We start from the raw sequence: 22,080 nt of genomic DNA, 5'->3' as shown, positions 1-22,080 counted from the left end.
GCTATCATTTTCCAATAGTCTTTTTTCAGCCCTGTATAATTGGTTAGTAATAAAAAGGGCAGTGTTTTTTTGCTGCAAAAATGTTGCCAAGATAAAAAAAGTTATCAGTACAAAAATGTTGCTGAGACAAAAAAGTCATTGCAAAAATAACTTTAATGCATTTGGAGTAAGAAAAAAAATTGTGCGCAAAAAATGCATTTCACAATTTTTTAAGATTCGCTCATCACTAGTCATTCCTGACTAATGCTGTGTTTTTATTCAATTGGGGTTCAGTCTGGACAGTTTTAGTTGGTGTTCCATTAAGTTAAAATATATTGTTAATAAAGGCATGCAGGGGCATGGCTTCATATAGCTTGATGGGGCGTTATATAAGCACCTTATAATAGCTGGTTTATTACAGTTGACTGCTTGCTAGTAGGGAAAAGCACTTTGCATGACTATTGTACAGGCCCGGATTTGGAAAGGCCACAAAGGCCTGGGCCTAGGGCCGCACCAAAATGCTAAATGTTTTCTCCCATACAGAGCAATGGGGACCTCTTCCCCACTGCTCCGTATGCAAGTGTAAAGCCTCACCCATGCGCGGAGGGGGGGTGCGCGCTCCGGGGGGGTTAACCTCGGGGCGCCCGGATTACAAATCCGGCGCTGCTATTGTATACAATATATTTTGTAAAATCAAGCAAGCTAGCTTTATAAAATCCCTATAAAGTTATAAAGGTATCACATTTCTGCCACTCTTGTGTTATTCTTTTACCTGAGTGCAAAAATACAAGGATACAATAATTCACATAAACAAAAGTTTGCCTGGGGACAGGTAAAAAAAGTAGTAATAGCAGAACAAGGTACTGTGCACAGTATTGAAATGTTGGATTTCACAAAACCATGCTGAATCTATTTCCGATGGGTGGTACCTTGCAATATATACAGGGCTGCCATCAGAAGCTTTGGGGCCCCATGCAAGTTATTTGTCTGGGCCCCAGTGAGCATAATCATGTAGTACCCAAATTTTTGGCCAACCCCCCTGTGAGCACTACACGCCCATTTGGGGGTGCAGATGTTAGGCACCCCCAGTGATTATATTTACTTATCTGATACCCCAGACCGGTGCCCCTGTAAGCAGAAAACTGCACTGGCCCTTGGTATTTCCTGAGGAGAACTACAACGTGATTGACTTCTTTTTTCAGTTGCTGGGGCCAATGCATGTGATTCTAACTTTCCTTCTCCTTTAAGATGAAAAATCATGAGGTTTGTATAGTTATTAGTAACCAAATAAACACTATTAGCCATTCAGAAACTATATCAATCCAGGTAGAATGCATTTTTTTGTAAATTGCCTGATCTGGGAGAATCAGGATGGAGCGAGGGTGTAGTGGAACTACAACTAGCTGAGGTGTGGTGTGCAGGTGATAAAAGATGGACGCCAGAGGATTCTTGCTGATCAACTATAGTACAAGTTTATTAAAGGCACAACTGAATAGTGCAGCAGGGTTATACTCACAGACACAGCAGTGTATGATGTCACAGATAGTACAGCAGATGTGACACTTTAGGCACAGAATAACCCACTTGGAGGATGCACAGAGGATTAGTTGACACCTGAGATATAGACCTTTCAGAAGGGAGTGTTCCGGCCGACTGTGGTCCAGGGAAGAGCTCCTAACACTGGTACCTGGCGTCTAATAAAACCGGTCCCTAAAGAACGACTACAGAGCCGGGGTGGACTAAACCCTTTGTTACAACTCCTGGTTGGGGCTATAGACTGCCCTTACTAAATAGACTGACTACAATCACCTCTCCTAGAGGGTGCTATTAACAAATCTGACTGTGCTGGCTTTACCTCGTTCACGGGGCCCTGTCCCCGACTTAGCACTAGGGTAGGTGGTCCCCTAGGGTACAAAATGGCTTCTGGGCCCATGTTCTGGTCTAGGCTCAGTTGGGATCTGTCCAGAACACAGCATGCAGCCAAAAGAGGAAGCCACTTCCTTGTGCAAGACACTATATAGTCTGCACAAGGGGAGTGGTCAACCTGGGCTAAACCTATAGAGGGCAGCCTAATAACAGTAACCTGATATCAGAGGGCTCTGCCCTATAACAATACAGATTAGATAAAGATAAGGGATAACACCATAGGGAGCTTAACCCTATGGGTCCCTACAAGTGCATGACTGTATTTAATACACAGCTCACACTAACAGACCAACCTAACCTGTCAGCTGGACCAACTGCTTTCTGATTCCAATACACCTACTGCACTAGAAGATTCTGCATGTGGCAACAGATTTCGGCACAGTTTTATGGCTCTTTGTGTCTCCACAATTACTTATTAATTGTTAGTCTAATGTAGAGCTACTTGCATCTCAACACAACCCTCAACAATCATTTTCCACTAAGGGAAGGTTGTGAATACACAACCTGGCCAACAGCACACTGCTGACAACAAAAGGGATAAGTTTATCTGTGTCTGGCTTCTGCTCTAGATCATTTAGCTCTGCGACAGGCAATATCTATTGCTCTAGCAATTACAGGACTACAATACCCAGCTTCCAGCTAAGCTAGTGAGGTGCATTATGGGACAAAAAGTCACAACACTTCCAGAACAACCGGGTGTAGGCAGTATATGTATATTGTGTGTTTACCTTCAGAACAACTTCAGCAGATGATAAGCACTGTGCAGGTGTTGGAAACAGCAGGACATGGCTGTGCTGAGCGAGAGAGGCCCTCGGAATTACCAGAAGTAGGGCAAATACCATACAAAAAAGCTTAAATGGGCTTAGACGGATTGCTTATAACAACAAAAAAACAAATGTTTATTCTGTTAACCAACAACACTGGAAATGACATAGAGAGAAAACACTAGGGGGCACATTTACTTACTCATGAACGGGTCGAATGCGTCTGATTGAGTTTTTATCGTAATGATCAGTATTTGGCGATTTTTCGGAAAATTGTCGCGACTTTTTCGTATGCCCATTCCGAATGTTTGCGGCAAAATCTGGCGATTTTTTCGTAGCATTAGCTTACTTGCGCGAAAAGTCCGCCGACTTTTCGTAGCTTTCGCGCCGAAGTTACGAAAGATTCGGATTCATCTCAAGCTTCAGTATGGTGACTTTTCTAGGGCCTAGGTTGGAGGCTGCAGGGCGGCCATTGTAGTCGGCTATGGGAGGCCTTCCAAAAATAATGCTAGGTCTGAAAGTTTCGCGCCGGGCCGCTTCCCGACGCGCTAAATACCGAAAAAAGTCGCGCGACAAGATACGAGCGCATCGTAATGGCTACGAAAAACTCGCGTTTTTCGCGGCAAATCGTATTGGTAACGAAAAAGGCGCGACAATTTCCGAAAAGTCGTAAAGGCGCTGAAAAAATCGAAAAAAATAGGAAAAAGTCACAAAATGTTCGTTTTCCAATCGGAATTTTTCCAATTCGGATTCGTGGGTTAGTAAATGTGCCCCTAGATGTAGTTAAAACAAAATAATATCATAGTTAATAAGATAAAAAAATGTGAAAAAAAAGCAGAAAAAGAATATACAACATTAAGGGCCCCTGACCAAGGGCTGTGGCAGTGCCAGGGTAAAACAGACTGCCACTGCTCTCAGTGGGTACTGGGATTTGTATTCAGCAGGAGCTAAAGGGTCACAGGTTGTACAGGTATAAAACACAGGTCCCCAAAATAATGGGTCTGTCTTCCACAAAGGGATCACAAAAATGTAGCCGAACCTGAAGCCCAAAAACATGCAATGAATTTGTGGCTGCCAATCAGATTTAGTTGAATATGCTATCTTAGTTTTCTGTCAACATTTTGCTTTGGTGTATTATTATTATTATTATTATATTATATACTCCTATTCAAACAACCCCCAGCTGAGATGCAAAAATATACAAATTCCATAACTGCTTTTTATAGGGCTGGGTTCAGAGTGAAGAGTGGAGTTAAATGTGCGAGCTGAAAAGTGGGCATTACTAAATTGAAATTCACTGTTTAACTGTTTAGGTCTGGTCACCCGGTGAAGGGAGGTGTGTATACCCCCCAAATCATTTTTAAATCTGGCTAATAAAGTAAATACACAGGAAGAAGTGGTGAAGTGCTATGAACTTTTAGGGCTCTGGCACACGGGGAGATTAGTCGCCCGCGACAAATCTCCCTGTTCGTGGGCGACTTATCTCCCCGAGTTGCCATCCCACCGGCGAAAATGTAAGTCGGTGGTGGGATGGCACACGTGGCTGTGCGATTTCAGCAAATCGCCGTAACTGCCTCGCGAGGCAACTTCGGCGATTTGCCGAAATCGCCTGCGCAGCGTGTGCCATCCCACCACCGACATACATTGTCGCCGGTGGGATGGCAATTCGGGGAGATTAGTCGCCCACGAACAGGGAGATTTGTAGCGGGCGACTAATCTCCCCGTGTGCCAGAGCCCTTAGAGTATTTTGCTGATTACTGCAAACATTACAATTTGTATAATATTATTCTAAAAGTGATTCATTCATCTGAAATTGAGAGTCTTTGCACTGGCCTTTAATATCTTCCTATAGATTTATTCTGCACAAATTCAGCTTTTCTCAAACCCTGTTAGCTACATAAAGGACTACAATTCACCAAAAATCTTTAAAGGCTTAAATTAACTTTTAGAATTATATAGAGAGTGATATTCTGAGACAATTTGCAACTGGATTTCATTTTTTAATTGTTTGTAGTTTTTGAATTTGATTCCATTTCATTCAGCAGCTCAGCAGTTCAGTCAGAATTTCAGGGCCCACATTACACTAGCAACCAGCCATTGATTTAAATGAAAGACTGGAATATGAATAGGAGAGGCCCTGACTATAAAAATGAGTAATAAAAAGTAGCAATGGCAATAAACTGTAGCCTTGAAGAGCATTTGTGTTTTAGATGTTGGGGTCAGTGACCCCCATTTGAAAGCTGGAAAGAGTCAGAATAGAAAGGCAAATAATTAAAAAACTATAGAAAAGAAAACATGGTGACCAGCGGAAAAGTTGCTTGGGATTAGCCATTCTATAACATGCTTAAAGTTAACTGAAAGGTGATGAAGCCCTTTAATTATACAGCGCCATATGTTTTTTGTCTTATAATTTTATGGTGACACATAATACTAGGTTTTTTGTTTTTTGAAGAGATTTACATTTAACCTAGTGTTTTCCAATAGCAAATAGAAATACTGGCTTCATTCCCGTACTCCAATCAGTTTCTCTGTATGTTTCTCCTTTCCCACTGCTATACTAACGGCATACTGTTATACTGATATAGCAAACACATCAGCTATAATGTGGCTCCCTCTTCTGGTAATTTTGAGACCAAAAACTGCAACTGCAAATAAAGTGGGTTCTGGAATGCGAGAATAAAGAAGAACATATTCGTCAAACTGCAAAGACTTGTAACATAAAAGGCATTTATTGTGTTTTTCCAAAAAAATTGTTCAAGAACTCATCCAGGCCCCTCTTAAAGGCATTAACAGAATCTGCCATTACCACATCACTAGGAAGGGCATTCCATAACCTCACTGCCCTAACCGTGAAAAACCCCCTACGCTGCTTCAAATGGAAGCTCCGTTCCTCTAATCTAAAGGGGTGGCCTCTGGTGCGCTGGTCATTTTTGTGGGAAAAAAGAACATCCCCCAACTGCCTATAATCCCCTCTTATGTACTTGTACAGAGTAATCATGTCCCCTCGCAATCTCGCACTTTGCATAATTTTAGCACAAAATCTGTCAAGTTTGGAACAGATTCTCCTTAAATGTAAGAAGTACCAGGTATATTTTTAATTAAACATGGCGGAATGATGAACTAGCCTGCAAGATGGTATCACCCAAGCATGGTTTTCTGTACAGGGTAGACAGCACCATATCCCCACAAGCAGTAAAGGCAATATCCAGATAGTGAATAGTCTCAAACTGAAAGTCATCAATGGTAGTGCTGACAGGTGACTGTGAGGGTGTGCATAGTTGCTGAGTGTTAAGGTCCCCATACACAGGCCGATTATAGTTGCCGATATCGGTCCCTTATATCGATCGGCCAGGTTAGAAAATCCAGTCGGATCGGGGACCGCATCAGCTCGTTGATGCGGTCCCCGAACCAACTGCCCCATTGACGCGTGCAGAATTCGATCGTTTGGCCCCAGGGCCAAATGATCGAATTCGCCTACATGCCTCCCCGATATCGCCACCCGTAGGTGTGGGGATATCGGTTGAAGATCCGCTCGCTTGGCAACATCATCAAGCGAGCGGATCTGCCCGTGTATGGCCAGCTTTAGACCTTCCAATGAGTATTATAAGTCTGCTGTTGAGCTACTATAGTAATCTTAGAGTAATCCATTCCACTGAGAAGTAAGGGTAATAAATGATTGTACCTGTACTTTAAATCTGTGTGAATCAGTAAATGCTGTAGATTTATTTGGATGCTAATTTATCCTGTTGTAAGGATCTGTATATAACAGGCAATAAATATTTTCTGAACTTAATTTGATACAACAGTTGTTATTTATTTATTGCAATGTACTTATTTATTGGCATTTCATGTCTTATTTATTCTATATTCTGGGTAACAGGTTGTTCCCCTAAACCATTCTGATCCATAAGTTTAGCACATCATGAATTAATCAATAGAGAGATAAGGAATGTGATCAAGAGAAATAGAATGGCAGCAGTGACTTTTGCTGGGCAGAAATTTTTTAAATGGAATAACACACATTTGGGCGATTTCAGGATGAAAGCCCCAACTCTTCAGAAGGATTTGGACTTTACACCATAAGACACTTTCCATAAAGATAATGTATACCATGATACTTATGGCACTACTGAGATTTCAGCACACACCCAATTACATGTTTTTAAAAATGTGCAATCAAAAAGGAAAAAAAAAACACTGGTATTTAGAAACTATTATAATATAATATTAAAGAAACAAAAAGAGCACTCCCTACAAACAATTAACTGCCCCAGGTGCTGGCCAAAAATGTATGTAAATGAAGAACAGGTGCGGCATTCTGTTCTTCATAATATAATATTATATTGAAGAAAATGTAAACTGACCCCTGTAAGTATTTATTGTCAAATATAGGAACCCCTGGCCCTAAATACATGATAGAATTCCTTGTATATTATGTCCCTGAATTATAGAGAAGAACATGATTTGAAAGCTTGTAGAAATGAGATATATATTCATAGAGTGTGTTTATGTAACAACTGCATGCACGTAGGAGAACAGGGTAATCCTTTTAACAGAAACTATAACCACATACTGATCTGCCTGTGTGGCTTTAAAGAAACGGTAACACTAAAAAATGAAAGAGCTTTAAAGTAATAAAAATATAATGCATTGTTGCCCTGCACTGGTACAACTGGTGTGTTTGCTACAGTAACACTACTATAATTTATATAATAAGCTGCTGTGTAGCCATGGGGGCAGCCATTCAAGCTGGAAAAAAGGAGAAAAGGCACAGGTTACATAGCAGATAACAGATAAGTTCTGTAGAATACAATAGTGTTTTATCTGTTATCTGCTATGTGCCTGTGCCTTTTCTCCTTTGAATGGCTGCCTCCATGGCTACATAGCAGCTTATTTATATAAATTATAGTAGACTTTCTGAAGTAAACACACAACTTTTACCAGTGCAGGGCAGCAGCACATTATATTTTAGTTACTTTTATACACTTTCATTTTTTGGTGTTACTGTTCCTTTAAGGTTTTGCACAAGGACAGGCAAATACTGGCCCACACGGGTAGTCCTTAACAATCCATCAGATATCAACTTTCAACATCCTAATTGCTGTGTTAAGGGCAGGTTTGATTTTCATGCCGGATCCAAGACTGCATCAACATGAAGATGCGGCCCTTGATTCAAAAGCAAAATCAAACCTGTCCAATCGACATCTGGTTGAGCAGACACAGCAAAAGAACCTAGCTGGCAGGGACCCGACTGCCTGCACAGTAGCATTTATGATTCAATTGTTGGCCCAGGGGCCAAACAATCGTATCAACCCAATATTGCCTACCTCTAAGTTGGGCAAATTGGTGAAAGATCTGCTCATTTGGCAACTTTGCCAAACAAGCAGATCTTGAAGTGTAGGGCCAGCTTTAGCCATAATTTGATTAAGAACCTTCCCCCACAGGTGTTTGCAAGAACCAAGGAAGCTAGAAAATAAAGCTGGAAAATTAGGTTTCAGTGTCAGATTGTGCCCTCTTCAGTGCAGGAAATAACATAAATGATTGGTATTTCTTAAAGAAAACTTCCCCCCAAAGGCTCACTGTTCATAAGAGAGTAAAGATTTAACTCCCAGAAAGTTACATAGTGTTAGCAATTTGTTGATTAAGAAGAATTGAATGTTAGGTCTAGGAACTTGGGACTTTTCTATCTTCCATTAATATTATTATAATATAAAGCAGTGAAAACGTAATCACCCTTGTGTTAGATATATCCTATTTAGGAAGGGCTTTAGGCATTAAGCAGGATGGGTTATATACAAGGAAAGCCACAGATGCAGTTAAGCAACCCTTCGTGCAGTTATTGCACATATTTTTAAACCCAAAGCTGCTCCTTGCACTTCCATATAGTTGTACTCAGCATTGATGTCTTCGCCCTGCCTCCTGCTGTGAATTTATTGCGTGTCTCTATTGACACAGAGGAAACCTGGAGCTCCAGGGTTACCATGGTTGCCTGCCGTAGCACACTTTCACCTATAGAATCATGGGCAGGCATCATTTTGACATTGCAGGCCAGAGATTACAGCATCCTAACAATGAAAATGTATGTGCTTAACAGCATTTCCCCACACAATTCCAGCCTAATTGCAGGAGGCAACTGCATCAGGTGCATCTCCCCCTCATAACCGCAATTGTGCTGGAAAAACTATGTATTGTGAATAAATAACTTGGCAATTTGCACTCTGAATGGCACCTTGCACACTGCACTTGCAGTCAAGCCTTATTGCACATAGGGTTTATTGTCCCTGCACTGTTATTATTGGCTTTTCTTACTTTCCCTTGTGAAATTTACCATAAAACACCTGGAAACCTGGGTGCAACAAGCCTAACCGGGCTAAGGGTAGAGAGATAAGCATTGTGTCTAATTTGTAGGACTGTATACAAATTAAGCAATAAGTATTTAATGTGACTATTATTCTGAGCTCTATTCAGCAGTGCCACTAATAATTATACACTGAATGCATTTTAACTTTTCTTCTCTTACAACTTCTGTATTCTTTCTTTGTAGCCATGCTGGTACCAATGCTGGGTCACGCTCCTAAACCATTCCATTTCATGGATTTAGATTTACGCCATGCATAAATAAACAGAGAGGTAAGACATGTGATAATGAGGAGTAGAGATAGAAAGACTTCTGCTCTTCATCATCCACTATGGCATGTCTGGAGATAGTTAATGCATCAGTTTGGTTTTTTTTGGCAAGAGCAAAACAAAGCAACCCCTATAGCTATTGCAAGCTGTGGCTCTAGAATAAGGAAAGGGTTATTTTATCCTTACTCTATGTTGGCATGTATTAGTTACTGTAGTAGGCTTGTATATTAGATCTTACATTGAATGCACCCCTTTGCAATGCCAATGAATGAGTGCTCCTTGTAGCAAACAACCTTTTTTATTTATATAATTAATTAAGGAAAGCCAATGGTAATATTTCTAAACTAAGTTAATATGTTTTAAACTCATTTCTTACCTTAAATAAACAAGTTCATGCCTATCTGTTTTTCACTTGTACCTTTTTGCCTCATTAATAAAAATAATATATTTTTAAACCATTGTTTAACATAGTCTTATATTACCCCTTGTTATAAACATCCTTAATCTCTGCCAGGAATCTGGTTGCATTTCTTGTACGCATTAGGAGCATCATTACTCTGACTGAAGGCTAGCTAAGGTTAATATAAACATATTCCTTCTAAACATTAAACTAGATTTCTGCTTATTCATACTGTACTATGTCTCATCTGGGAATATGTGTTCTCTGTTTAACCGATCTAATGGGTGTGTGGGGCTTTAGCAAAAAAGAAATAAAAGTGTCTAGAAAGTCCTTTAACCATCCCCAAATTGTCTAAAAGAGCAGTGTAAACTTTTCATTGTCTTTCCATTGTCTATATATGTATATACTGAGCTCCTGAGTACTTTCCATCAGCCTCCGCTTTTACCAGATCTGTTGGGATCAAATTCCGTGAATTCACCACCTCTTCCGTGAACAGATGCTTCATCACCGTTCCCTTGAGAACTCTTACCATCAGTTTCAAAGCAAAAATTCTTGTTTTAACACTTCCCACTGAAAGACATTTCCTCCCATTACCTTGAGGTACAAAACTTTCCATACTCCTTGTATCCAGGCTGAACAAAGTAGGGTGGCACATTAGCTTGTTTTTGGGAAACCTCTCAACGTGTTTCACCTATTCCTAAGGGCTGTCTGGAAGAAGGGTCTGCAGCATAGTGTGACCGGACATTCACATTCTCATTTGTGAGTATTTCAATTGGATGGTGATGCAGAAACACAAAGAAATCCTTATTTTTTAATATAGGGTGTTTTTTTACATAGAGGCATATATATGCCTCTATATATCTCTATATAAAATACAACCTATTTTTAAATTATGGCTGCAATAATGCATTTAATGCCAATCATGAGAGATCTGTAGTTTCTTTTCTTGGCTTTGGCAGGAAAAAGGAATAATTAGGCATAACTATACCTATGAGAGATGGCCTTTCTGTAATTCAGAGCTTTCTGGATAACAGGTTTCCGGGAATACTGGAACAGATCCTTTACCTGTACCATGAAATTTCCATCTGAATAGAAGTAAGAAGTGACAACAGATCTTTAATTCAATATTTTCCAGTGCAAGTCTATGCAACATTACACCTATTTTACGGTATAATTGTTAATTGTAATTTATATTATAGTAGTACTTGGTTGGAGATGTAGCTAAGACTACTATTAGAAAACATGTTCAGATACATTTTATTATGCTTGTACAAATGACATGCACAGTCTTGTGGGGGTCAGAAAAAACTCTACCAGCACCCAACCCTATCCCAAAAACCTTATACCACACCCGACCCTAACCTTTACCGACCTTAACCAGCAAAATGTTGCCTTTGCAGGACCGACACGTAACCCATACAAAAGTCTTTCCACCGAACCTGAACCTGCAATAGTTGCCCAATTTTAACCCTGACCTAAAGGCAAACCTTTGGGTCCTGCAGGGCAGCAGATCAATGCATACTCCACAGCAGTGTTTTTCAACCTTTTTTGGGCAAAGGCACACTTGTTTCATGAAAAAAATCACGAGGCACACCACCATTAGAAAATGTTAAAAAATTTAACTCTGTGCCTATATTGACTATATATAAAGTAATTCTCTTGAATAGGAATCAAATAAACACAACGAAAGTATTTTCCGGGACATCTTCTCCACAAACCCACTCCCCCACTGATTTTTTTTTTTTTTACACACCAAAATTTTATATTATATATATATTATTATTAATTGTTTTCTTACATGTCAGGCTGCGGCATCCAGGGGTGTCCCAGGATTGTCCTCCGGTGGGGAGTAGGGCGGCTGTGCATGGGCCTGGCCCCTGGTGGATCTGGTCTGTCGGGGCAGGGCCTGGGCAGTTGCTCCCCCCGGTCGGGTTGTGCCAGGGCAGGATAGTGCTGCCTCTCCTCTCTGGTTGCTCCGCCCTCCTGGATCCGATGCCGGATGACGTCACAGGCAGTGACGATTTCCGGGCATCAGGGAGCCAGGAAGTGGAAGGTGTCCCAGAGGGGACCGGGGGAGTCTTGTCTTCACCTACGGCACACCAGGCAACATCTCGCGGCACACTAGTGTGCCGCGGAACAGCGGTTGAAAAACGCTGCTCCACAGTATACTGCCTTCCTTCTTTTCCATCTGTGATCATTCGATGGGAAATTAGATTAACAAAGGATTTATGCAGAGGGATTAAAAACAAAAATAAATAATTAGAGCAGAGAATTTGTGATTGCTGTTGCTTCTATTTTATACTTAGCTATTTAAGGTTTAAAAAGGGTAGTAATAATAATAATAGGCAAAAACATGTGATTATCTGAGCTCTAAAGAAAAACAGTTGTAGTTTTGGTGTTCATTGCCTCTTTTTTTTTTTAGCAGTAAGCATATTCCAACTATATCCACTGTTACATCTTATGGACTGAAATAACTATTTTGAGATTTCGATCCAATGGGCAATTTAATTCCCCTGCCTACATCCTTGAGATATACAGGTATATATTTCAGTGCAGAATTCTGCTGGAGGAGCACTGATGTGTTTTGTAAAAAAACATATTTTCATATGTAGCTGGGGTGTCCGAAAAATGTAGAAGGATTTTTACACTGAGGCAGCTACAGGTTCACCCAAAAGACTCAATCCCAAAGCATAAGAGTAACATCATATATGCAGTACAGTGAGCAGTGGCAGATTTTATTATTGGGCGCCCATATGCCGGCCCCCTTCTCCGCTCCCTCCCCTCCCATTTGCGTGCATGAGCGTTTATTTCGGGGACGACAGGCATTGAAGTTTTCTGTGCATCCCGTTCCCTGTGCTCCATATGGGAGCAAAATTTACATGCGGCTGGGCAGCATGCCGCCCCTAAATTTAAGCCGCCCAGGCCTGGCAGTGAGGAGTGCTCTGACTTGTATGTGGGAGAAACCAAACAACCGTTACACCAGCGTATGGCGCAGCACAGAAGAGCCAGCTCCTCTGGTCGTGTCCCTATATCTAAAGGAAAAAGGACACACATTTGAAGACTGCCAGGTCAGAGAGAGTGACTGGGTCAAAAGAAGCGTTAAAGAGGCCATATATGTAAAAACAGGAAAACCAAGTTTAAATAAATGCGGGGGGGGGGGGTTTAAATCTATTGTCCGCCACACACAATGCTGTTTTGGCACCTCTCCCTGAAAGGGATAACAACACCTCAAAGCTCCAGTCATGCTAATACAATCAACACCTTCATGAGTTCCCTGATCCCAGGCGGGTTATGATAAACAGATTATGCTGATTGGAGCAACATTTCAGGGTATTTATTCCAGGAAGATCTTTGTACAAGTCATTCTGCATTAAGAAAGGCAGTTGGATGACTGGTGAAACTTCTTCAAGAAAAAAACACAAGTCCAGTTGATTTGACTTATTATTACGGATATACTACTGTAGGGCTTCTAAAGCAAACTTTTACCAGATTTTCCTTATCTTGTCACAAGAAAACAAAAGTTTTAGCCAAAACGATGTTACTCAGTGTATTCATTACACTATATTACAGTTGGCAGGCTAGGCTATGAACTATTCTCCCCACACCCCCAGGCCCCTTAGTCATGACACAACAGTTCTTTTGTGTTGCTTTGTGTTCATTGTAGCATCTTTGCCAGCGCTGAGTGTAAGCTTCCTTACTAATGTATCTCTCACATGCAATACACATCTGGAATGTTTCATTAAGGCGGGCTCAGGAATGCTGCCGCAATTGCCGAGAAGTAGTTGTATCATTTCTTCCTCAAGTTTATTCTGTAAGTTGCCGCCCAGACAGATGCAAGATCGTATAGTCCAGCAGTTCTGAACTTACAGGTAATAACTTTGGGGAAATAAGGAAAATGTTCACTTGGGGGTCCCCTCCTGTGTCCCTTAGATCTCTTTTATTTTGGCCTGGAGAAACAGTAAATGACCCTTTTAATGTTTTTGTAAATTAGAAACCAAAACTGCACAATTTTTCAGAATTTACCTATGCTACTACTTACTAGGTCTTTTAGGCCTTTCCAGGTATTTTAATATGTGATTTACGAAGCAAATCTAAAAAATATCAATAGAATTTTTCCCCCAAGATTTTACAAAGTATTTTTCTTAAGTGCAAAGTTAAAGTTTAGTTTTCCTTTAAATCAACTTTTTTTTTTTTTTCATTTACACTAAACAGCTCCTGCCCACAAAATGTGGCTCCTTCTGCTGGTGCTTTTGGCTTTTGCCATTCTGTACAGGTGGAACAGACAAAGGAAGATGCTAAAGAATCTCGCTGATAAATATGTGCTGATCACCGGCTGTGACTCTGGGTTTGGAAACCATTTAGCAAAGAGTCTGGACAAACAGGGGATGCAGGTACTTGCGGCCTGTCTGACTAACACAGGAGCTGAGGCCCTTAAGAAGGAAGCATCAAGTAGACTGCAGACAGTGATACTAGATGTTACAGACAGCCAAAGTGTCAAATCTGCTGTTCTGTGGGTCACTGGAATAGTAGGAGATACAGGTAAGTGAAGCCCAAACAATTATTAATTGCTAACAGCTAAATAGTGCAATAACCCACTGCACCTCTTTAAAAGGCAACACCTTATTGGTTGCTATGGGTTACTGCACCTGAGCAAACATTGTGCTTTTTATTACATATGAGAGACAGACTTTAAAGGCTTCAAAAGACTTATTAGACTTTTATAATAATATAATATAGAGTATTTGCTAAAAGTTAACTTACCGGCAAACTACCCCTTTAAGAAGAAATATATATAGTTATGATTAGTAAACCTACTGTAGTAATTTGATTGTTTTTTTCAGAGTCAGACTTTACATTTTTACACGTACCAGAAAAGCTAAACACATGTTCCCATGCTTACAAAAGATTTGTTGGAAGTGGCTATAGTGACCCAAAATATATGTCCCATATAAATAATAGTTATGTTCATCCCATTTAAAATCTAGTATAAAGTAAGAAAGAACCCTGCACTACAGCTCTACTATAGGGTGCTCAAATGTGTAATGAAAGTTTAAGGTAATTAGGAAGACACATGTACAAGGCTGGCACACCTATAACCAATAAAATCTAACCTTTATTATGGAAGTGTTTTATCACTAGGTGTGCCAGCCTTGTACATGTGTCTTCCTAATTACCCATTTAAAATCTGACAACACAATTACCCCTATTAAATTGGGGACTGTCATTGGAGAGACATTTCCAAACAATCACATTGCAGTTACTGAAGCACAATATTTTGCATAAAGTAAGAAAATTATTGTTTATTTTGCAATTAGAAGGAATGTCACCATTGCTGGGGGGTGCCAAAACGTGGGCAGGTGTTTTTACTCTACAGCACATGCATGGATTGCTCCAAGGTGCTCAATGTAAGAACCATTGGCCGGTGCAGTTTCCTGCTTACAGAAGCACCGCCAGGGTATCAGGTAAGTGAATACAGTCACTGGGGGTCTCTCCCTAACTTTTGGCATCACTCAGAGATTTTGACTTTCCTTCTTTAAAGCTGCAATGGCATCATTGAGATGGGAATGACAATTTTTTTAAAAAAAATGATAATACCCCTTAAATATCTCTTCTGCTTGCTCCTTAGGTCTCTGGGGATTGGTAAACAATGCTGGCACTACAATTCCATCAGCTCCAAATGAATGGTTGACAAAGGAGGATTTTTGGAAAGTTCTTAATGTAAATCTGCTGGGTACCATTGATGTGACACTGGCTTTGCTACCGTTAATCAGAAAATCAAGGGGGCGAATCATCAACATGTCTAGTGTCATGGGTAGATTAGCTTTTATCGGAGGCGGATACAGCATCTCCAGACATGGGGTAGAAGCATTTTCTGATTCCTTAAGGTAATTCTCAAAGTTCCCAGGTTTTACAGTAGGACATATGTTCTTTAAACTGGTCATGCAATGTGGTGATGTATATTTTAGAATGTTCACTATAATTTCTATTTTAAGGACATATTTCTCTTTTTAAAGGGCATATTTATCAAAGAGCAGAACTAGAATTCGCCACAGTTAAAAAGGGAATTTTCCTTCTAAAAAGGCCTTCCAGTAGATGTTGGAACATTGTTGCTGGGGTTTGCTTCCATTCAGTCACATGAGTATTAGTGAGGTTGGGCACTGATGTTGGCAATCAGGGCTGGTTTGCAGTTGGCATTCCAGCTCATACCATAGGTGTTCAGTTGGGTCAGGGCTCTGACCTACTCATGTAACATTCTGTACAGAACTTGCTTTGTGTATGGGGACATTATTGTGCTGATATAAGAAAGGGCCATTCCCAAACTGTTTCCACAAAATAAAATACAGTAACTTTTGAAGAATTGCATTGTACACTACAGGATTAAGGTTTAAGGTAGAGTTCTCCTGGCTCTACCAAACCCAGACTCATCCATCAGCTGCCAGATAGAGAAGTACAATTCATAATACCAAAGACTGTGTTTCCACTGCTCCAACTTGGCATTTTAACATTAGCATTGTGTGCAGATGCTCATCCATAACAACTTCATGCTCCCAATGAATTGTCTTGCGCTTAACTTGCTTCCAGAGACAGGTTTGAACTCGCCATATATATAAATAATAGTAATAATCTAAGTAAGATATAGCAAAACACTGCTAAATAGAGATGTAGGGAACTGTTCGCCGGCGAACTAATTCGCGCGAACATCGGGTGTTCGCAAGTCCGCAAATTCGCGAACTTTTCGTGATGTTCGCAATTTGGGTTCGCCGGCACCGAAAAAATCGCAAAACTTACGATAACGTTACGAATGCTCCGAAAAAGTCGCAAAACTTACGATAACGTTACGACTGCTCCGAAAAAGTCGCAAAACTTACGATAACGTTACGAATGCTCCGAAAAAGTCGCAAAACTTACGATAACGTTACGAATGCTCCGAAAAAGTCGCAAAACTTACGATAACTTTACGAAAGCGCCGGAAATTACGAAAAAGTCACAAAATTACCGATCATTTCGAAAAACAGCGTGTGTCAATTTTTCAGAGAAATTTTTGCTTGATCCCCCTCCTGCATGCCACTGTCCAGGTCGTGGCACCCTTTAAACAACTTTAAAATCAGTTTTCTGGCCAGAAATGGCTTTTCTAGGTTTTAAAGTTCGCCTTCCCATTGAAGTCTATGGGGTTCGCAAAGTTCGCGAATATTCGCAATTTTCGGCGGAAGTTCGCGAACAGGTTCGCGAACTTTTTTTTTGAGGTTCGCTACATCCCTACTGCTAAATGATGGCTAAGTAATTCAGAAAAGACACAAATATAAATAGATATACAGCGTATTTCCATCAGCAGACACACTTTAAAGTATACCAGTGACGCTTAAGGCAATCCTTTAAAGGGCCCAGGTCTATATACTCTATATGTTAGAGTGCCTTTGTCCAATATTTAGGTTCTGTGAGGTATCTTTGTAATGATTTTTTAAACCTTTCAGATGTGTCATTTTTGTGATGCACTGCTTGCTACACAATGAAAATGAAAGTGATTTGTTGTATTCTTGTTGGACGTGTTTGGGCAATAAACTAGAATATTATGCTGGATAAATTAATTTCTGCTGATTAGGAGTATGATTTTTTATTTGACCATACCTCACCACTTTTTATTCTACAAGTTCCTTTCTAAAATCATCATTTTATTCATGGCTTTCTTTGTTATTGCAGACGTGAACTTCAACCCTTTGGCGTCAGAGTTTCTGTCATTGAACCTACAACTTACAGAACACCAGCTACAGACCTAAAAGCAACCCTAGAGAGCATCCATGCTATTTGGAACAAATGCCCCAAACACATACAGACCAGCTATGGGCAGCAGTATTTCTTGGACTGTAAGTAACTTGTTATTGGAGAAGCAGTCTAATGCCAGATCCGGTCGATAAATAAATCCGTACTGTATAGAATGGTTCTGTGTAGTTTGGACATAAGCTTATAGGAAATTTAAACATCCAAATATCTATTTCTTTTCATTGCTTCATGTGTCCAGTAAATATTTACTTCAAAGTTCTTTAGTTGTACAGAAAAATATATACTATATTAAAAAAATATACAAAATGGACATCCATAACCACAACTAAAGGTGGCCATACTTGATAGGATTTGACCTTGGGTGGGTGATATCGTGCTAATGTGATTGTTTAGCAAGACAATCGCATTGCAAATGAATGGGATAGGAAAGTCGGGGCGAGGACAGCATCAATGAGCCGCTGTGGTCCCCAATCCGGTGAAAAATGAAGCCTGTCCAATCAACATTTTGCCAATTTTTGGCCACATGTTGTTCAGGGAGGCCTGACGTAGGACCCCATACACAGGCAGATAAGCTGCCAAGTCGTCCTGAAAGACCCCAATCGGCAGCTGAAATCTGTCCATTTAGAGGCAGATTTACTAAAACTTGAATTTTTCTCACTTTTATTTTTTTCTGAAACTTTGAATAAAATCATTTCAATGAATGTCAGGCTTTTTTTAAAAAAAATCTGAGCTGAAAAACGTTGCAGCAAAAGTTGTGCAACTTTGTCGTCTTGTTGCACAAAAACTTCAACTTTTTCGTATAGTCACACAAAAGCCAGGCTAAAAATCTGAACACCTCTAAAAATTGGAAGCAAAGAAAGATCTTCTTAAATTCGGCATTGTTGCAGTTTTGTTGCATAATAAATCTTGAACAAGACACAACTTTTTCAAGTTTTAGTGTAAAAAATTAGTAAATGCCCCCCCATATAGTATAATGAGTTATATATTACATTGGGTAACCCACATGCTGCAAATAAACACTAAGGGGGGGCATTTACTAACGTTCAAATTTTTGTGTTTTTCACAATTTGGATTTTTTTTTGTGCAAAAATTAGATTTTTTTTCACCATTTATTATGCAACAAATCTGAGACAAATCTTAAAAGAAAAAATATGAAAGCTGGCAGGGTCATGTGGAAGTCAATGGCAGGTGTCATTTTTACAACTGGAAGATCTCTCTTGGTTTTGTGGTTTTCATTTTTTGATACTTTTATTTGTGCGGCAATATGAAAAATTCAAGCTTTTTGTGTTTATTTCTGTGACTCTTTTCCTTTGTGCTTTAAAAGGCTTTTTTAATAAATCATAAATAGAGGAAATGAGTTTAAACCACGAAAATGAGAATGTTGATAAAAGGGCCTGTAAGGGAAGCATTTGCCAGATATATGTTATACATGCGCAGTGACTGCAGTGTTGCTTCTTAGCGTGAACCATCTGTCATAATGTAATGGTTCTGTATCATGTTTTTTTTATTGAGTGTTTTAACATAACAGTTCCTACTTTCATTTTTCAGACTGTAAAATAATCAGGCACAAATTATCTAAGTGCAACCCTCACGTGTCCCAGGTCACGGACTGCATGGAACACGCACTGACTGCAGTATATCCATGGACCCGCTATTCCGCAGGATGGAAAACTAAGCTTTTTTACCTCCCGTTATCCTACTTCCCTACAGTTGTATCTGACTACCTGCTGAGGCACTCTTTTTCTAGGCCAAAATTTTCTGACTCTATAAATTAATCAATTACAAAAATATGTACATTGTTCAATTCAAAAGTGAGAAAAATATTTTTTGTGATTGTTGTGAGCCTGCGAGAAATATGGGGAGCAATTTAAGCATAAAAAGGTCCTAAAAAAGGGCTATTATTATCTATTTTGTACCCCCTATATGGACTGGCAGTCTATCGCTTAGTTTTTATACAACCAAAACAAGCCAAGATTAAAAAAAATAAGCACCTGCTTTGAGGCCACTGGGAGCAACATCCAATTGAGGAGCACCATGTTGCTCACAAGCCACTGTTTTTGGCCTTAAAAGGCAGTAGCACATAGGGAAATTAGTCCCACATGATAAATCCTCACTATTGCGGGTGACTTATCTTCCCAAAATAAAATACCATCCCACCGGCAAGAATATAAATCGCCGGTGGGTTGGCATATTCGTTGTTTCAGGTTTCCTGAAGTTTCCTTAAGAGGCAACTTTGGGCAACGTCAGAAAACCGAAGTGATGCGTATGCCCACCCACCAGCGCTTTACATTCTTGCCGGTGGGATGGCATTTTCGGGAGATTATTTGCCCGCATTAGTGAAAATCTCAGGCGACTAATCTCACTGTGTGCCACTGCCCTAAATGTTCTCAGTTGGCACTAAGATTTTGTGTTAAGTCACAGTACAACAACACAGTTCCCTTGTTCACTGGAAACTAATGTCAGCAATTGCTGTAAATCTTGCAACCAATCTCTAGTGTCAGAGGCTGAGAAGATTGCTATCTTTGCTATCAGACTGATAACATGTGGTTACCGGTTCTTATGTAGTGTTGTAGGTACCAAACAGGCTCTCATGAAGGCAAAATACATGGTGGGAATCCATGAAATATGTACAAGTAATCTTGGGTACTCAACAACCATGCAGTTTCAGTGCCCTTGTTTTTGGTAATTGTTTTCCCTGTTTCTTCTCTCAGCTTTTTAAGATCTGTTCTCCTTCCACACATGGATAGTATCAGTTCATTGTCCCACAATACATACCTTGTCTGGGACCTCCACTATCAGTTTCCTTGTGAAGACAGTTATAGAACATACAATTTAACAAATCTACTTCCTACGGCTGCCATGAAAAACCCCTTTGTCCTGCAGTGGCCCCCATACTGATAATATTATTTGCATCTACTGTATCTTAATGAACTCTTGAATAAAGGGTGTAGTATACTTGTACCATCCATATGGGGAAAAAACAGGCGTTTGGATTGAATCTGTCACAAATGCTTCTGCACCATTGGCCAAATCTAGACACATCAACTAATTCTGTGTTATCCATGAGATAATGATCCAGGCCTGGAGATTTTAGGATGTTAACCCTCTACATGCAACGTACTGTACCAAAGAGCTTGAAATTCTGGGTTCATATCTTCCCTTAGCACAACAAGTTTTTTCCCTTTGTTTCTGGATAAAAGATACAGAAGTAATAACACTAATACTAAGTACTAATAAAGTACCAATATACTGTATTTGCAGTATTGTACAATAAAATGTAAATGTTTTATTTTGTACAAAACATGGTTCATGACTTAAAGGACATGTAAACCGTACATTTTTCCACCATGAATATAAGTTGGGCACATCTCCCCCACCCACACAGCATCATTTGTATTGCATATATCCCTTATGTTTGCCAGCACCATTACATTTTCCCTCTGACACATCATCAGCAAAATTTACATCTGCAAAGTTCATGCAATCAAGAATGCAGGCTTACACATGCAGAACTTACTTATAAAAAGTCTTGCTTGAATTGAGCACTGTAATAGTTAAGCTGAGCTCAGGAGAGGAGGTTAGGAGAAAAAATATGTTTCTCCAGCAAAGTTCACAGCTAAAGCAAAGTTTCAATGGAAACCAGCAGTGCATCTCTTTTGGGAGCGTGAGTTGAGAAGAACTAAGCATGCTCAGTAGCCAACAGCCAAAGTAAATAAATAAGGGGGGGGGGCTGAGTAGGTTAGATGAGGAAAAGGAATTCTTAAGCTGACCATACACAAACCAGGTTTTGTACAATATTCAGTGCGTATATAGTGGATTGACGAGACGAACAATATCGCAAAAGCCTTGGATATCAGTCTCCTTGAATGGGCAGGACAAAAGATTTTGATCGGCTGACGTTGAAGGTGACCAAGCAAAATCTGCATTTAGGGCTGGATCGTCAGATAAAGGTAGAATTCTAACTCCATTTCTGAAGATTCAGCCCTGAACATTAGTGGAGGGTAGGAACGATCTTTCCTATGACCAATGGTCGCAGGAAAGATCATAAATGTAACATGTATGACTAGCTACAGTGATTAAGGGGATGCTGCAGCCTTACTATTAACCTTTGAACAACAGGAGTGGTAGGTATTTGAAGATTACGTGTCCTATAATGCACAGGGAAGGCCGCTTTTATAACAAAAATATTGTGTCTTCTTCTGCTGAGGTGTCGCATTAATTTGGAATCTACTTAACAAATGTTAATCCTACCCTTTTACTGGTTGGGCTGCAAATTGTGCTTTGCAGGCAAGAAACAGTTACTGCAATTGCCTCGAAAACGAGTAAACAGGCAGGGAGCTGGAGGAGGGCTGTGCTTATCTACACTGCAGTTCTGCATTCAGCTATAACGGCACTCAGGGGCTGTATTTCCATAAGCCAGTTTCTAAACTCTTTCACTATAGGTTACTTAGAGGTTACAGCAATTCCAATGTATTTCTATTGTGCACATAGAATTATCCACCTCTTACCCATATAATTCCTTCATGGAGGATTGCTGTGAGTGAAACAGCAGTGCCTATGAACTGTTGGCTGTTTGCCTTCTGCTCGGACCCCTCCCTCTTTACT

At 40.1% G+C, this 22,080-nt stretch overlaps 1 protein-coding gene across 2 annotated transcripts; it reads left to right on the top strand.

The window, feature by feature from the left end:
- Nucleotides 1-10,115: 10,115 nt before the first annotated feature.
- On the top strand, nucleotides 10,116-20,441 carry LOC100498221 (17-beta-hydroxysteroid dehydrogenase type 6). Of its 2 annotated transcripts, none has more exons than XM_031897168.1 (5): nucleotides 10,116-10,455; nucleotides 13,909-14,235; nucleotides 15,323-15,581; nucleotides 17,395-17,558; nucleotides 19,024-20,441. In XM_031897168.1, the coding sequence occupies exons 2-5, from the start codon at nucleotides 13,923-13,925 to the stop codon at nucleotides 19,248-19,250; spliced, it is 963 nt and encodes a 320-aa protein (XP_031753028.1). In that variant the 5' UTR covers nucleotides 10,116-10,455; nucleotides 13,909-13,922; the 3' UTR covers nucleotides 19,251-20,441. The 2 variants fall into 2 exon arrangements, with proteins under 2 accessions (XP_031753028.1, XP_002939751.1); XM_002939705.5 differs by lacking the exon at nucleotides 10,116-10,455 and adding an exon at nucleotides 13,096-13,565.
- The last annotated feature ends 1,639 nt before the right edge of the window (nucleotides 20,442-22,080 follow it).

Source organism: Xenopus tropicalis, chromosome 2, assembly GCF_000004195.4.
Source record: "Xenopus tropicalis strain Nigerian chromosome 2, UCB_Xtro_10.0, whole genome shotgun sequence".
In the NCBI taxonomy this organism is placed as follows: domain Eukaryota; kingdom Metazoa; phylum Chordata; class Amphibia; order Anura; family Pipidae; genus Xenopus; species Xenopus tropicalis.
This window is presented reverse-complemented; position numbering and strand designations above follow the sequence as displayed.